An 18,626-nucleotide genomic window follows, 5' to 3' on the forward strand; every position below is an offset into this window, starting at 1 on the left:
GGGAGGAAGACAGGCACAGGAGCAGCTTCTCATAGTTTGTAAGTCATTATCTTATATGATGCACACATTTCATGTCTATATTCAGTGTCAAGGCACCAAGGCAATGCCCTAACAAACCACTGAACCATGTGTGGAATATTGCATGTTAGAACCATAAGGGAAATGAATATTAATACCCTAAATGATGCTTTCAGTGGGGGGAAGGAATGGTAATCTACAAACAGACCTTTTATAGTTTCAGGCCCTCCTGGGGTGCTCACATCCATCAGGTATCATTTCACAAATGCCTTCTTGAAAGAGTGCTGACCAAAAGGAGCAAACACAGTTGCAGGAGCCTGGATTGTGATTATCTTTGCTCTGTATTGTATAGGAACTATTACACACTATAAATCACAACCCTAGAGGCAGAGGCACAGAAAGAATGATTTTCTACCCTCCTAAAGCACTTTCTACTATGATTCTTTTCCTTGATTTTGGAAGCAGAGATTTTTTGATGAGGAACCTTGTTGCCTTGGGCTAAGAGGCTTCTTTGTGTGAAGGTCCCCCCCCCCCAGAATCCTCTTTGGGCCCATTGAGCCCTCATCAAAACTGCAATTGTTGAGAACCCTGATATTCACAATGCCGACCTCTCTAGCCACTGTAGTTTCTCATCCTGTGTACATGAGAGCCAAGTATTAAATGTATGATCCAGAAGTGCTCTTTCTGTAGACAAAGTATTGAATCTGTACTTTGTTTTATAGTAATTTAGTGTATTTTTTGGAAGATAGATTTTTTTACATGAAAGGCAAGAAAGTGAGTGACAGAAGACATCAGGTCTGTGAAAAGCTAACCTTTCTTATGAGTTAAAGCTAATTATAACATTTCGGTATCACAACAAACCTCTGGGTCAAGAAATATATATTAGTTAATAAGTAGATAAGGTGTCCTACAGCAAACACAGGTGCTTAATTAAATCAGGAGTGTCATAGAACACATTGCTGGCCCTATTCACTGTATCACTGTATCAACAAAATATAATCCAAAGGAACTAAAGATCATTCCAAGTCAAGGTCCTTCTGAGGAGATGAAGAGGCCTTGCTGATTTGGAAGGATGTGAGCCTACATAGTTCTTCCAGGTCCTATGCCTAAGAGAATAAACATTTCTCATTGTGACATTAAACTCTTTATTTAGTATTTGAAACATGGTGTACATTTATGAATTTGTATAAACATTTAGTACATCGAAAATCCAGAACTTGTAAACAAGCTGTGCCTTCTTTTGTGTACAAGGTTGGAGTGTACATCTGGATGTTTTGGTGTTATGGAGATCCAGTCTGTGAATCTAAACAAATTGCCTCATATTCTCATAACAACTGTGACAGAAGTGATTTGTTCCTGAAAAGGGCTGTTCCTTCCCAGAAAAGGTGTCCCACTTCAGAATTAATAAACCAGGTATCAAGAAAACAAAAGAAACACAGCTGACATGATGAAAAGTGGATAGGAAGGAGAGATTCCTGGAGATCCATGCCAATGTAGAGCAGGCAACACAAGCCACGTGGTGACACCTAGAAATGTACTCCCCACTGCTAAGTGGATGGTCCTCTGTCTAGCACACTGAAGAGTCATAGTTGCATCTCAGAGGTGCTGACCAGGCCCAGGGCTCTGGCTTCTTCTGGAGTCAGACCATTCTTGAGGGTTCTTCTTACTACAGTAATACCGCCATGTGAGAGAAAGAAGAGAGAGGGAGGGAGAGGAGAGAGGGAGGGAGAGGAGAGAAAGAGGGAGCGGAGAGAGATATGGGGAGAGGAGAGAGAGAGGAGGTATTAGCAGAAGGCTTATAATCATCAAGCTACCAGTTCCCCCTTTTCCCCAAGACCTACCTCCATGGAATCTCAAGGACACTGTCCCTTCCTGCTCTTGCTGAAATGTCCTGGCTATCAGTCTGCCAGAGTTAAAAAAAATTAGGGAGATACAGCAGGCTGATCTGATGGTGCTGTCCTGAAAGTAGAAAGCCTTGTAGGGGAGAGTTTCTGAGAACTGGATGCAAACTGCAGCAGTGCAGATGGCATATGGAGACCTCAACTTCTGACTAACATATCAGAGTAGGAGTATCAGCTGGAAAAGTTATTAGGGCATAGGAAAACCAATTGCTGATGACCCAAATGAGGCAAATAACTAATGCATAGTGAGAGGGTCCTACAAGACCCAATAATCCAACGAATCTATGGGCTGATCAATGATAGATAGGGACATGACCCAGAATTTGGTATCTCTGCAATGATAAGTGTTAGCAGAGCCTAGAGCAAGGGAAAAAAAGTCAAAAACCATTATGGGAGTTTCTGTCTCACCTCATTAAAGGGCCCTTAGGGACAATGATTAAAATAATCAATGATTCATCATGGGTGGCAAGGAGAAAACTACCAAACTCTTAGGCAGATATTCTCTATAAAACACACAAGGTAAATGTATATACAATATACAGGGTACCAAATAAAATGGGATAAACCATAGGGGAAAAAAGAATGAGAGAAAAAAGAAATGACTTCACATAGTACATTAAAAACAACAACAAAGGAAAAACCTCGTTTCCATATCTTGGAGTTCATTTAGCTTAGCATCATCTTATATGGTCGTATGTACATAGCTATTGAGCTATTGTGATCCTATTCTAGGATCATCCTAGACATACTAATTATTACAAATGAGGAAAACCATGGATGGAGTCTTTCTATGGGTTTGGCTTACTTAACGTGAGGGAAAGTAGGAGAAAAACAAGGGAGGGTATAACAATGTTCGCCACTATGTATGTGTATGGTACTCACTACTATACATATGTAACTGTAACCCCTCTGTACATCACCCTGACAATAAAATTAAATTAAAAAGAAAACACACATAAGGTCAGTGACTGGCACACTGCCTTCATTAGGAGTCATTACTGGAAACTGAAAGGATGTTTGTTTTTAATTAGTGAGTGCAGAGCTATTGGCTGGTGTTTAGCTTGGAAATACGTTTTTCCCCCAACTGTTTGGTATTGATCAATTTTATGTCAAAATAAAGACTGAATAAGGATAAATGAGGAAGCAGCTGCCTTTCCCCTTATGTTCGAGAAATTAACTAATCATATTTCCCTTAATTAAAAATTTTATTTGGCCTATTGTATATTTTCTTGAAAAATAGAGTTTGGAGTATTTATTTTATCATCAAAAGATGTTTATCATGGATCTACTTTCCATAATCCCAAATCAGTAAGTTCTTGAGATGTTCAGGACAGGTCTTTATCAAAGCATTGAGAAAAGGTCATCCTTCCTGTCCTTCCATTTCTCTTACCCAATCCAATCTCCCTTACTCTCTCCTGGGTGGTCAAGGCCTCACCTCACAGAATTGTAAGCCACACCCAACAATCTATTCTTTCCCATCAACCCTTGAACCAAAGCAAATTTAGCTTATAGCAAAAGATCTAAAAGATCTAAGTTCATGACAAAGTGACAGACTAACATCTATTAATAAACAGCTTCTTTCCCAGAAATCAGCACTTTGAATAGGGGCAGTTATGACTTCCCTAGGAAATGTTCTGCACAAGTTCATGTGGTAAAGGATAGGTCTCTTGCTAATTTTGATATTTGGGGGAGGTTCTGGTAACTTTAGGAGGTGGGACCTAGCTGGATAAATAAGTCACTGGGTGGATCTTTGGTCATATATTGTCCCTGGCCCCTTCATATCTATCTCTGCTTCCTGTCTACTATGAAGAAACTTTCAGCACACATTCCCACCACCATGATATTCTGCCCACGTGAATCAGACCAAGCAACCATGAGCTGAGCCCTCTGTAACTATGATTCAAATCTTTCCTCCCTTGAGTTATGTCAGATATTTTGTTATAGAAATGCAAAAAGTATGGGGCCAACATCTTATCTACCTACTATGTCATCAACTTTTAAACTCAAAGAATGAAAACATCCATGAAATACTCAGACTTAACTATGCATTTTTTTCAGGAGATACATGGAACTGGCATGAGAGGTATCCTCAAGCCATGCTACTCTACTCTTCTGTATTTCTAGGCCTAGCTTTGGGCCTCAGACCAATCTATTAGCAGTTCTTCTTGGCTAGCTCACCTTCCTGTCACCCCTTGCCTTGGACTCCGACTGAGTGTCTAACTCAACCAGACAAAATCTTTGGCTCTAGAGTCTTGGCTAGAGGCAGACTGCATTTAATTGAGTAATGGAATTCTTTCTATGGAGCAGCAAATACTAGCTTGTAATATTTCCTTATGCTCTTTTAAATCTATAAAGTATAATAGAAAGATAACTTTTAATAGCTGTAAGGTCCACCCTGTTTAATTTTTATAACAATAGTATAAAATAAGATTTTAAAGAATCTCTTATTCTCAGTAAGGAAGGCCTGCTAAGGCCTCTTCACCAATATACAAAATACTGCCAGAAGTCCACTATATAGCAGGGTGTGTCAGATTTCATTAATAATGGAAGGTGCATGACATGTGTCTGGGGACCGTAATCTATGTATATGTAAGTATATGTTGTTCAGGGAGTGACTACACAAGCCTTCACAGATTAGTGGGCATTTTGCCCATGAAGTTGTTCAAAGATGCTTCATTATTAACCATTGCTCTAGTCCTAAAACTGTTATATTCAGTTCATGTAAATACTTGAATATGGCCCCAGGTACCTTAAAGCCTGTGTAATACTCTGCTAATAGATATGGGCCTTAAGCCAGTCTATCTAACAGACTAGAAGAACAGAACAAAGGTAATAAACTGGTCCACATAGGCCTTTCCACCTGACTGCTCAGGGACTGTGCCTTCACCTGTGTGCCTGTGCACAGCTTTAATACTTAAGAGCTTCCCTTTCTCTTTCAGCTTGGGCTCAAGGGTCCTCTGCTATGCAGAAAGCCAGTGTAGTTCCCATTGCTTAACAACTAGGATCCAGAAGAGAATTTATAGCGAAGTATCTGTGCATTTATGGAATCCTACCTGAAAGTCTGCAGACTTCCATGACAATACCCATAAAACCTCTTAGAAAGACATTAGTGCTATGAAAAAGATAGACTCCTTCCTTTATTGAAGAATCAAAGTTAATTCACATTACCGCTTGGAAGGACATAAGAAATGAAAGTGATGGACTGAAATCACTTTGGATATTCCAATGCAAATAAGGGCCTCATCAATCTATTTGTTATTATGATGTTCTTGGTATTTACCCCAAGCTAAGTACTAAAGTTAGAGTAGTTTTGGGTTGGGGAGCAGAGGCTGAATAAGGAATCAGGGTGAGGAGAAATGCTCTGGACAATAGAACATTCCAGACAGAAAACTGGCTCTCATTCAGAAAGCTTCCAGAAAGAAAGGAGGAAAGGAAAAAAACAGAAGCTGCAGAATAAGTATTTATACAAACCTGCAACAGAAACAACTCTTCCATCAGATAGAGCGGCTTCTCATGGCTCCATCTTTCCTCCTTAGGCCTGACTGGTCTCCAGACCCTTGCCCCTATGCTGCTACATAGAGAAAGGGCTGGAAAGGTTGATCCCAGTCTCTTTGAAGCTCCTCCATACACATGTGGGTCACTCTACTGAGGCTAACTGCCTTTCTGTGTCCAGTCACTTGTGATAGTTCTCACCATGCCAAGGTGACCACAGGGGGTCATGGTGGGGATGAGAGGCAGATCAGACATGAGGCATCATCCCTGACAATGTGTGGCCTAGACCTGTTCAGGGATCCAGGGGAAAAACGAGTTCTTTTATCGCCCCCACCCACCAGCTTAGAAATGAAGGGGAGTTTTAAATCCTATGAAGTACTCCCAGGTAACTTTGTTAAAGTGATGGTGATATTTGTCATTTGCTGAGTGTTTATATAAGCTTTTTAATCTTTATGGAAACCTGTGAGATGGGTACTGTTCTCTTTTCAGTATATGAGCTCAAAGAGATCAAATTACTGGCCCAAAAATACACAGTAGGTAAAGGATTTGAATAGGATGTTGGGGTCACAGCTCTTATAGAAACAGCTGAACCCTACTAAGGCTCACCCTTTCTGATAATCTTTCATAAAAGTTGGAAAAGTTGACTGATCTTTATGTCCACATGATAGAAATCTGTTTCTTTCACCTTTAGATTACTGACAGGTTTGTTTTCCTTTGTTGCATACAATGTCAAATACTATTTGGAAATAACTTATAGGTGGTATCCTTAATATTATAAAGATTTCATACTGGGTGTGCTGTAAACGTGCGTCCAGGATCATAGAGCCTGATAAAGAACTTAAAGATGCCTTAAAACAGTTTTTGTATATCTGTGGACAAAAGGCAACTGGCAAGCTGCTATTCAAAACTACACCCCGTTTTTTGGTAGATCTGGGGATTGACCTCAGGGCCTCTGACTTGCTACTCAAGTACTCTACTACTTGAGCACACCTCTAGCCCTTTTTGCTTTATTTTATTTTTTGATAGGGTCTCATAATTTTGTCTGGAGATGGCTCTGGGCCATGATCTTTCTATCTCCACTGTATAGCATGTATCACCACTTGGGGTTTGTTAATTGAGATGAGGCTTTGCTAACTTTTTTTGTCCAGTTTTGCCTCAAGCAGTGATTCTCCTGATCTCTGCCTCCCATGTAGCAAAATCGTCTTTTTTTTGTGGTACTGGGATCTGAATTTCTCAACTTGGAGCCTGGCAATTGCTATTCAGGCACTCTATCACCTGAGCTGTGCCTTCAGCTCTTTTTGTATTATTGTCTAAATTTATCCCTGCGATGGCCCAGATCACAATCTTCCAACTTGGACTTTCCATGTAGTTGGGAGGACAGGTGCATACCATCATGCCCAGATTGTTTTTGGTTGAGATGGAGTCTTGCAACCTAATCTCATTCACCATAAGAGAAATGCATGCTGTTTAATTTAGCATATTTGTAATGACCAAAAAGGTTTATAATGATGGAAAAGATGTGAGGAAACACACTTCATCTGTTTGTTGATGGGAGTAAAAGTTGGTAGCACGCACATAAAAAAGAACTGGCAATAATCATCAAAATAATCAATATCCATTAACCTATGATTTTCATGTCTGGGAATTCATCCTGTGTAGTTATACTTAGATGAGAATGTATACATTATTCTCTGATGCTAACTACAGTGGATGGGTTAAATGATTGCATTTGTAGAGTAGAATACCATGAAACCAGGGAAGGTAAAAGATAAGCACTACAAATAATGGAATAATCATCTTCAAAATATGTTAAATGAGAACAGCAAGGTACAAAACAGTGCATGTAGTTTGCTTACATGAGGGAGGAAAAGTGGAAAACTTGACAAACATCAGTACCTCATGCCTGTATTCCTATTTGAGAGGCTGAGATAAGGAGGATCATGGCTCAAGGCCAGCTTGGGGAAGAAAATTCTCAGCCAATAGCTGGGATCCGTGGCTAGGTAGTAGACTAAGATTGGGGATATCAAGGTTCTGTACCAGCCTGGGGGTGGCCTTTGTACAGGGATCTCTGCCTCTGAAGTAGCTAGGATAACAGGCATGAGCCATCATATCCAGCCCCTTGGTACTCTACTTGTTCTGTCTGCTATGTCAAGTTCAAACAGGAGGCCTAGCCATGCCCATTGAATTTCAATAAGGGAAAGTATATTTAGCTATATAGTTCTTAGTGACTTGACATTAGACTTCCTGTAGGGAAGTTTAATTGTTTTTGTTCAATGTCAATTATTTAACCATCTGAGTTCCTTTTCTTGTCTTCACTATCTTTTTTCATACCAAATCCCTGTTCACTAAAAGAAGATGCTTACCATATTTATAAACATCTTACAAAATAACTTGATGCTTTTCAGAAGCATCAAGATCATGAAATGACCTGAGGAGATCAGAGGAGACTATTAGGAGACAGTATTGCTCAATGCTAATTTCTTACTTTTGATAAATGACCCTATGGTCACTCAAGGTGTTAACATTAGAGGAAGCTGGGTGAAGTGATACAAGACAATTCTACATATTTTTGTGACTTTTCTGTAAATCTAAATCGCTCACAGATTAAAAAGCGAAAATAATGAAAACTGGAAGGACAAAAAAAAACAGATTTCCACATCTGGCTGACTTAAACTCAATTTCTTAGACTTTTCCCAGACCTACTGAACAAGGGTCTTGGAGAAAGACCCACGATGCTACATTTTTGTTTTCTTCAGGGCATCAAGAAGCCAGCTAGGTTTGGGTCCCTTGATATAAATCACTGCCATCTCAATAAGACAGATAAAGTTGGGAACCCTGTCACAGATAAAGGTGACAACCTTTGTAGCCATAGGGTTGAAATCTGTGTGTTCCAACTAATCTAAATGAAGTTCAATCATGCTAAAATAGTTCTCAGAAACACAGCAAGGCACAAGTATGGTGATTCAAGCCTTAAGCCCAGCTACATGGAAGGTGGAAGTACGTAGATTACAATCTGAAGTAAGGCTTGGTGAAACTTCAGACTATCTGATAAACCTACTAAAAGCAAAAGGACTGAGAGTATAGATCAAGTGGTACCGTGTTTGCCTAGCACACATAAGGCCCCAGAGTTCCATCCCTTTTATCAATCAATCAAAACAAAATATATTCATAGCACTACTTTCTATAGTCAACAACTTGGCTATGGATTCCTTGGATTAGCACAGTCCCTACAATGATGCTTCCCTCTTGTAACTGACTACATTAGAATCTAGTATTTTGAGAAAAATCACATAGGAACCCTAAGCAGCAATTAAACAGAAAGCAATCAGCAAAAATACAGTATTAAGTGCTTCCCATAAAGTCATGTGTGAAAGGTCAGAGTTTGGCCTGAGAAGACTGAAATGAGATAGTTCTCAAAAGTGTCTTTTCAGAGAACTTAAATAAATTTGGGAAGTCAATGTGTAATTTTTATTAAAATAGCTCAGTGGTCTATTTTTATTAAAATAGACTCAGTAGTATGTCAAGTCCTTGGAAGGACAGAGAGTCCTCCCCCTCTTTTGGGTGAAGTATAACTCGTCATTTCCCTACCTGAATGTCACCATAATAGAGAAGAACTCCACTGACAACTCAGTTTCTTGTACACACACAGGTATAAAGCCCATCACAGAAGACAGGTCTGGTTTGCCCATAGTGAGCTAGGATGAAGGACAGTGGTAGATGGGGAGGGAAGTGGATGAGGTATCAGAGTGACTGTTAAGGAGCCCCTGATCACTGGCATACAGCTTCAACTCCCTCCTCACATCCTGCCCTTGGACAAGACTCTCCTCACCAGCATTCTAGGATCTGTCACATTGCATTGAAGACTGAGGCTCAGTAAGAATAAATGATCTATATAGGATGGTGTCTCCCTTTCTGTTCGATATGTGTGCAACTTTCTAAACACAGAAATGGATTTCATTTGAACTTGGCAGAAAGGACAACAAATTACTGTAACATCTCCTGCAGGAACTCTCTTTTTGTGACCTCAGAATAGCTCTTGGAGGCATGCAGGACAGATTCTCAGATTCCTCTTTTCATTGCTCTTCTCTCCTAAACCTGTCCTCTGGGCCAAATGGGTGTCTGGCATACAAACAGACATGGTGGAGAAGTGGAAGGCCAACTCACTTTTCCAGTGTGCCAGTTTCCCAGTTGGAAGAGAGATTCATCTGAAAACCAAACGAACAGTGAGCTCTCCTATGAGGTGAAATGTCAAATTTTTACTATGTCCCTCTTTCTATCCTTGAGGCTTTCACCTGAGCCCGAGTTCCTGACTTGTTATCACATTGGAACTGCCTCTGGCCTAGCCCTGCTCTCTAAAATGCAGTGCCCCTCCATCTGGGCTCATGGAGGAGGCCTTTGATTCTGTCTTGAATTGTTCTACTCATCTGTCCCATGTCCAGTGCTCATGGCTAGGTGCATTCAGCAGTCGTTGGAGGAGGGATCAGTCCATCTCTAATAAGCTCTAGAAATCATTAAGTGCTAACTAAATACAAATGACAATATCGTTGAGAAGGAGAGCTTGATTGAGAAACTGGTCTTTTAACGGTCTTATTTTGTTCCAAAAGCACTAAGTTTAAGGGTTCCGGGCCTATTGCCACTATTAACTTGCTCTATAAGAGAATGTGGAATTGGCTTAGGGTATGTAAGGAAAAACTATTTAAATATAATGCAGGAAATTCTCTTAATAGGATTAGTGGGGGAGGGTGAAAGCTTTGGATATTTTCAAGTGACACTTTGGAAAACTGAAGATAAATGAATTATGTTGTATATGGATCAGGTCCAGGACTGAATCCAATATTTTGTGAGACATGGCTCCTATTTTCTCTAAAATAGATTCAATAGTTTTAAGATTCATTATGTCTCCAGGAAATACTTAACAGATAACATGATTACATCTCTCATTGAAAAGGATTTTAGCTGTATCAAACAAAGGTGAATTATGTATTATGTCCTTCCAGAGAATGTCCACACTCACAACAACATACACGATGAGGAGGTTGTCACCGTATGAAGGGGTAGGAACCACAGTGCACAATCAAAACCCTTCACTCCTTTCCCCAGCCACTCGAACCTTCTCATTGGGCAACTATTCTCAGATGGGAGACCAACCCAGTCTCAGCTGTATATGGGACCTGTCAGAGTGATGACATCTTTAGAGAGGCCCAAACTCCATGCTCACATCACCGATGGGGGGCATAAAACATCTCCCTCCTTCAAAAAGAAAACTCAAAAAGTTTTCCCCAGTCTCTCTCTCAACCTTAGTAAGCCTGGGCTCCACTGGAGAGAGAAAGGAAGTCTATAAGTCTCTCATCCCTGACTCTGTTCTTTGACAAGGTGAATACATGGCAATATGCAGGCAGTCAGCTAGGCACATCTTCTTCCAAAGATGAGTCTAAGAATGGAAAGGACAGGAAGGACAGGGCTGGGCATCTTCTCCTCTCCCCCTATCCCAGTTAGTCCTGTATCAGCACACTAGGAAAGATCCTCCAACACCATTAAACTTCAGCATGTTCTAGGCAAGGCCCATATCCAGGAAACGTGAGAGGGCAATCAGCCCTAGGACAAAACATATGCTCCAAAATGATGAAAAAAGAAGCCAAAATAAGAGAAAAAGAATCTGAGAGCTCAAAGAATGCTCTCCCTGTGTCAGAGCCACCAACTGACCCGAGAACCTTGACTGGCTGGAATCTGGGGGAGCACATGGGGTGAGCTGGAATGACCAGGTCCCAGGCTTCTCAAATTTGGAACATTTTACTTAATGAGACACTGACTGAAACTAGCTGGAAAAGCAGCAAAACAGCCATGAGACCCTGAAAATGGATGCTCCCTTGGCATGCTCCAAAATGTCAGGGGGCAGTAGGACACCTGACAAGAAAAGGCCTCATCACCAGCATAACATGTAGAAGCAGACATTCTCTTGGGGACCTTTGAATGGCCTAAGGACCATTGATTTCCAGATTGTAAGATGGATTCTATTTCATTTCCTTACTATAGGACTCGCTGGACTGTAATTGTCTTCAGCCAAATGAGTTATAGACCAAATATGTTGGCTATTCATTATCTACTTGCCTCATTGGCACCATTAAAGAATCAAATCAAACACAACATTGTTTATGTTGAGGCCCAAAGCTCTAAACTTCACTTTGATTTTGTAAATTGTTTCTTCCCCTCACCCAACCCCTTATTACTTTAACTTCTTGTGAAAAGCTGGAGTTTATCATCTTTTGAAAATGGAAATCAAAGTCTAATATCCCCTGTCTTAAATTTCTGCTGATAGGGCCATTACTAACTAATAAATTAAACTCGTTACAGATAAATACTTACATGCGTGCGGGACTGTATTTGTTATAGTAACTGTGTCACGGGAAAAAATGTGTTTGGCTAAATAAAAAGAATATACGGCTGTTTTGCATAAGATTGGAATGGAAATGATACCACAGGAAATTATTTTATGTCAACCACAAAAACAGTCTCTCTTTTGCCAGACTGAAGAGGAAAATTAATTATGACTGTGTTATTGTTCCCAGTGACATTATGGGTCTAGGAATCTGGTTTTTTTTTTTCTAGACCAGAGGGTGGGACCAAACATACACAGTAACTTGTAGGAACCCATACACTTGGCCTCCAAAGAATGGTTGGGCCACAGTCCCCTGTGATCTCCTGGTCTGGGGTCCCTGTCAGCTTTTTCTCCATCTCCTGCTAGTTCTTCCCAGCTCCTCCCCATGATAGCCATCTGACACTGAGGCTGTTCACCACAGAAGTTAGTAGGAGAGTAACCAGGAGTTAGCAGGTGCAAGGCTCCTCTCACTTGGTTACCAGTTTATCTTATTGATTTATTATTTTTGTGCTGGTACATCAGCTTGAACTCAGGGTCTTGAGAGCTCCGTTAGCTATTTCGCTCAAAGTTGGCTCTCTACCACTTGAGCCACAGCACCACTTCTGGCTTCTTGGTGGTAAACTGGAGATTAGAGTCTCATGGAATTTCCTGTTTGGGCTGGCTTTGAACTGCAACCCTCAGATCTCAGTCTTTTGAGTAGCAGGATTTCAGGCATGAGCCAGCAGTGCCTGGATGATTACCAGTTTACTGAAGTAACAGATAAGAGGGCAATAGTTACTGAGGGCAAACCACTGATCATCTAAGGAAAGCCTCTTTCAAGTTACATTTTAAAAACTAAGATTTCTTAGATAGGCTTCCCTAGGTGTTAGAAACCACACACATTCTAATTTTTCATTTGAAACAAAGTCTCCTGCATTGATATTCAAAACATATGCCAATATGTGTGCCCACAAAGACAATCTTGAAAGTGTAAAAAGTTAAGGTGCTTGAATGGAAGTTTTCTATTCAAAAGTGGCAGGATTACAAGGGCAGAGGGTAAGCCAAACAGTGGAGAGAGATCCTACCTTTCAGTGACACTAATTCCCCAAAGGAATGAGGGCCCAGACCTTGACCTCTACCCATGAGGTTATGAATTCATAGCTTCAGCCAATATATGTGGGTTTAAAAAAAATCTCTACAGACTATTCTAGTGTGAATCCAAAGTTGAGAACCATAGCTCTAGAGTCTTGTCACTCAGATAAGTTGCAAAGACCAGAAGCATCAACTTCCCAGAGGAGCTTGTCAGAAACTCAACTCACTCATCTTAATGAGAACTGACCTCCCTGCCATGCTACGCTCACCCCCAGGGTATTCTTTTTCCTGAGCAAAACTTCCATCAGAGTCAAAAGGAGATCCTGTATAAGGAGAAAGGTTCATCAGGCTGCAGGAATGTGTTGTAGTATTCTCTACCCTAGTAACAAGCATGGCAATGCATCAAGTAAAACAAAGTCAGACACTGCAGTCCATGCTTCCTCCTCTGAAAATCTCACAGGTGGAATAAACAGAAAGTGCCCTGCATTTGAGTTCTTACTGAAATTCTGTGCCTCTCTGAGGTTACTGTCTATCTGAGAGACAAAGTAAAGAGAGGCAACCACATTCCTTTTTTCCTTCCCTTGTAATCCTTTGCTGTTATAGGCCAAGTCAGTGGAAGTTGAAGCTATCTCTTGCATGACCCAGTAACCCACCAAAATCAGGGGGTTCTCCCAAACACTAAGAGCCATAGCTAATGCAAGCAGATGCCAAAGGATCCACAGAGACCCTGTTTCTCCAGAGAGAGGCTCCTGCCAGAATTGGCACAGTGCCAACAGAGGTAACATCATACCTGTCAGTTCAGGGGGTAGGAGCAGGCAGCAGGCTTAGACTTAAAGGGATACACTAGTCACTTTGACTTTGTTGGATCCTCTGGTTAACTGATGACCTTGAACAGCTAGTTTCAAGAGGCTAAAATGCTGATCAGCCTGAGTTAACATTAAATATTTTAAGCATCACAACTGCTGGTTGCTAGCTCTGATTTTTACCTTTAACATGTTGCAAAGAAATCTGCCTCCAACCCAAGAAATGGCCCTTTGGTTTTGGATGAAGGGCACAAATTCAATCTTTAAGCAAAGTAGCAGAAGCACATTTGGCAGTGTCTCCTCTGCCCATCTCTGCACACTAGAGACCTATAAGGGCCTTTCTGAGTTTACTAGAGGCCATGTGTGTATTGAGAGAGGTCTGGCTACCCAGAAAGTAGAATGGACAGATGGGGCAGCAATTCACTCCACAACGGGCCACATGGATAATGAACTTCAAACCTTCCCTTGAGGAGTGCTGGTAGGTCTTCTCTGAAATTATATCAAATGGAAAGGGAGGTACCTCTCTCACCCAGCCCCAAATGCACTCACGAGATTTGCGGTTGGCCCGAGATCGCTTCCTCTCCCTCGGCACCACTCGCTGACTGGGCACTTGGGTGGCCGACTTGACAATTCGGTCCATGATCTCATCAGCTGCATCATCGGTGACATTAGGTGAGTCATCAGTTCCCATAGTCCACGAACTAGTAGATCCTGAGAAGTTTAACAACCAGATGGTATAAAAGACATAGTGAAAAATCCCAACATAAAAATACACACCATTTTTCTTCTAAATAGCTGAGATCTGCCAGCTGTGGATTCTAGCAAAAGGGAGAGTTTCACAGTTAACATAACCAGGGTGCTAACATGTCCCCACCTCTGGCTGCTACCACCCAAATGCTCTACACAAACCTGTACTGGAGCATTTTGGTCATCCTGTCCTGTTCTACAACTGTGTTCTTATCTCATTATGTTATCCTCTCCATTGTGTATGTTGTATTTACCTGGCAGGTCCTGTAAATACCAAGAACAGATGATCTGTGGCCATACCCTACTATGTACTTCCGGTACTGGTAGAGACCCACTAAGGGTTAATGAGTCAGCTTTCTATTATTGGTGGGATATCCCAAATGTCAACTAGTACTAACTTCTCAAAGGTTAAACAGAAATCCAGAGATTTGAGATTATCTAGTAATTTTTAAAATGTATTAGGATTGCCCTGTCCACCCATCAAATGAAGAAATTGACATGATTTTTTTTCCTTTGGAATAATCACCTGCTTCTTGATGAGAAAAAATACATTTATAAATAACTGTTAATGTGGACCAAATCTGGCATCAAAAGTATTCACTTTAGACAAACAAAAAGAAACAACTACCAAATCAGGAGTTCCCAGGTAGTATCAATTAGAAATTAATTTAAACCCCAGGATAAGGACTCAATGGTTTTTCTTTCTTGCTATTGTTTCTAACATATTTATAAGATGATTTCTTTGTTGCTTTGTATGTCCCACCCACACAGTATAACCCCTGTTTTCACTGTATTTGATGTTGGTATAATTTGGGGAGGGGAAGGGAAAAAACAAATTGTTTAAATAGGGATACAGGTGGGCCCATTGCAACAATGACATGTACCAGACGTTATGTCGAAAAACGAACTTTACAACTTTGGCGCAGGCGGGGGCGGGGGGGGGGCAGGAGGGGGGGGGAACGTGGGTAGGTGGGGATATGGGAAGGGATGGGAAGGGGAAACAAAGGAGGAGGCAACAATGCTTGATAAGAAATGTACTCATTACCTTGCTCATGTAATTGTAACCACTCTGTACGGTATTTTCACAATAAAAAAAAGAAAAAAAAGAAATTAATTTAATATACCCAGAGCCATTCCTTTGGAACATATCAACATCCTTGTGAAATCTATGATTGTGAATATATGTGAATATGTATGTCTGTATGTAAATATATATACTTTTCCCATTTTTTTTCTCATTATGCTTTACTTTATAATTTTCTATTAATCTTGAAATTCATATTTTGCTAGAAAAAAATCTGCTATCAAATCTATCTACTAAGGCCCTTATTGCAAATTTTATTCTGTAGTTCAAGAATGGCTATATGATTGTTTATAAGTTCAAAATCTGTTTAATTCGTAAGTTCTCACTTTTATTTTGTGATTTTATATTTTGTAGTACTAGGAATTGAATCAAAGAACCTACTTGAGTTATATCCCCTAGTCCTTTTGTACTTATTCTTCACATATTTTAAAATTTATAATCATCTTTAAGTAGTTGCACAAAGGAGGTGCCATATAACAAATCAGTTTATGAATACAACACATCTTTGGTTTTTAAGACTGGGTTTTGCTAACTTTTCTTGAGCTGCCCTAGAACTTGCCACCTTCTTGCCTTGCATCCACTGAGATCTGATAGCTAGCATCACCACATGCCAGTTCTAAGGCCATGCTGAGCCTACTCCCAAAGCCTAAAAGAGCTGGGAGGTAGAGGGAGACTCACACCAAGGATATGTCAGGCCTCTTGGTACCTAAAGGGGTAAGTAATTTCATTCTCTGTATATTATAATACTACAAAGCTATTTTATTTTACTCATAAAATAATTACATTCATATTTTATGCTTTTTTTCTAGACTGATTGTCTCTACCCCTCAGCATCTAATGATACTATTTCTCTTCAGCTTCTAACTCATCTCATTTTCTTCCTTTCTTTCATTTAAACTCTCTTGGAACACTGGCTTTGTATGTGTGTATGTCTGTGTATGCCAGTGCTGGAGTTGGCCAACTTTTTTTGTGAAGTAATTTTTTTAGGCTCTGTCAACTATAAATTCTATCATAATTGGCCAACTATGTCACTGGAGGGTAAAGCAGCCACAGAGGAGACAAATAAATAGAACAAGGTGCAATATATCTATATCCACATTTGTATCTACAAACATGGGCCTATGAGAATTCACTCACAATAAGAAATCCTTCTACAGGCCACAAGTAGTGGTATATACCTTTAATCCCAGCCACTCGGAGCTCAGACATTGGTCTGAGACCAGCTGGGCAAAGTTAAGAGAAGATCCTAGCTAAAAAACTGCACTAAAAGCAAAAGGACTGGAGAGTGTGGCTCAAAAGGTAGAGCACTTAACTAGCCAATGTAAGGCTCTGATTTCATTCCTTAGTACCACACACACACAGACACACACACACACACAAACAAAGAAGAAGAAAAGGAAGAAATGGGGACAGAAAGAGGGAAGGAAGGAGTGAGTAGGGAGAGAAGAAAGGAAGAAAGTAGGCAGGGTTGTTTGGGGAGTGTTGTGTTCTTTGAGTTGAAGCTATTGAAGGTAGCTAGTGAAAGGTAGCTAGGGAGAGTTACTAATGCATCACAGTCATTCACTGAGGACAATATCCTGCACCCTATGATGGGTTCACTGGATGACCCGCTCCCCTGAGTGACCAAAGGAGAAGAGGAGCCCTGCACAGGAGTTACCTCGGCTTGCTCGGCTGCGAGTGCGGACAAGCACAGGGGTGGCATCCTCCACAGCCGGGGACGAGGTTTTCAGCACAGCCTTCATGTTCTCATGTTCAGCTGCATCTTCAGCATAGCTCAGACCCTGCGGCTGGCTTGGGGGCACCGGAGAATTGCCAGAGAATTTGCCAGACTGCAAAACCAAAGGAAGTTAATAAGCACATGAGGGAGATTTGATCTCCCAGAGGCAACTCAACCTTAGGAAATTTTCAGCTATGGAAAACTTTCCCTTTTGTGTATTTGTTTGGTTTGCATACATTCTGTACATCCATACGTTCTGACAATTAATGAGGTTATTGACTGGTGACAAAAGAACTGTACACAGATCTACTGTCAAAACAATAGTCACTACCCCAGAAGGAACTCCATCAACCGTCTACTGGCATGGGTCTCTCTCTTAGAGGTTCAGATTCCCCATTGGGTGTCCACTAGAGGTGACAGATTGCAACTCTGAGGACAGAGTTCCTGAGCCTCAAACTGAGGTCCAGAAATTAGAGCGAAAATACACCTTCTTAATCAAATGTCCTCAGCTTTATCTTTCCAGCTAAGAGCTTGGAAGAATTTGCCTAGGTCTAGCTAGCCTGACCTCATTTTGAAGAAAAGGAAACTAAGGCCCTGTAAGATTAAATGGCCAAAGACTGAAGTGGGCCACATGCCAGGGTGCAGAACAGAACATGATGCATAAACTCAAGTCCAAATGGAATGCAGCAACACTCAATATTTTCAGTTTTGTCAAAAATGTAGTTGTTTAGATAAATATGTATTGCAAACCCATGATGATTTTCTCTAACTCTACCTGGACAAATAGGCATTGAAGAGATATATTAGAATACTGTATATACACAATGCCAAATATCCAGGCAAAACTCCTTAAGTCAAACTACCAAGAACTCTATAAATCCATCCCTACCTTCCTCTTTTCAGCCACACCAACAGAGCTTAGGATACAAAGCTGTGTGACTTGACCTCCTCATTTTTCATGATCAGCCCGTCAGTTTCATCTCTGGTTCTAAGGTGAGAAAACCCAACCCTCCCAGCTCCACACACATAGCATAGGACCTAGTCAAAAGAAATGGGCACATTTATGTCCATGGGTAGTGACCATAGCTCTGGCCTGGCTCTTGGTCGCTGACTCACTTCCTCTTAGTTTTAGGATTCTTTATTTGTAGTTATTCTACTTCATTTTGTTGTTGAGACAAGATCTTGCTATGTAGTCTAGGCTAGCCTTGATTCTTACCACCTTGCCCACCATACACATATAGCTATTTTAGAATTGTTTTCACAATTAACTTACAAAAGGCTCAGAAAGGGAGATGAAAAAAAAGATATAAAAAGATTCCCTGGACCTGCCACTAGTGGCAGGGCTAATGATTCACCTAGAGTCACAGATGGCTTGGAAAATGCAGTTAACCCTTCACCTCTGACATACACAGCATGA

General features: G+C 40.7%; 1 protein-coding gene across 7 annotated transcripts in view; it reads right to left on the reverse strand.

The window, feature by feature from the left end:
• Positions 1-879: 879 nt before the first annotated feature.
• Positions 880-18,626, reverse strand: part of Fhod3 (formin homology 2 domain containing 3) — a 430,675-nt gene continuing 412,928 nt past the window's right edge. For 3 of the 7 annotated variants that reach the window (XM_070029310.1, XM_070029307.1, XM_070029304.1), the window contains 3 exons: positions 17,150-17,321; positions 14,211-14,372; positions 882-1,684 (listed from right to left, as the gene is read on the reverse strand). In XM_070029310.1, coding sequence (XP_069885411.1) covers positions 1,602-1,684; positions 14,211-14,372; positions 17,150-17,321 — 417 coding nt within the window. In that variant the 3' untranslated portion in view covers positions 882-1,601. Of the gene's footprint in view, positions 1,685-14,210; positions 14,373-15,453; positions 15,478-17,149; positions 17,322-18,626 lie in introns of all 7 variants that reach the window. The other 4 variants (XM_070029306.1, XM_070029303.1, XM_070029308.1 and 1 more) reach the window with 3 other exon arrangements.

Source organism: Dipodomys merriami, unplaced genomic scaffold (assembly GCF_024711535.1).
Source record: "Dipodomys merriami isolate MVZ:Mamm:240054 unplaced genomic scaffold, mDipMer1.0.p SCAF_2, whole genome shotgun sequence".
Taxonomy (NCBI): Eukaryota; Metazoa; Chordata; class Mammalia; order Rodentia; family Heteromyidae; genus Dipodomys; species Dipodomys merriami.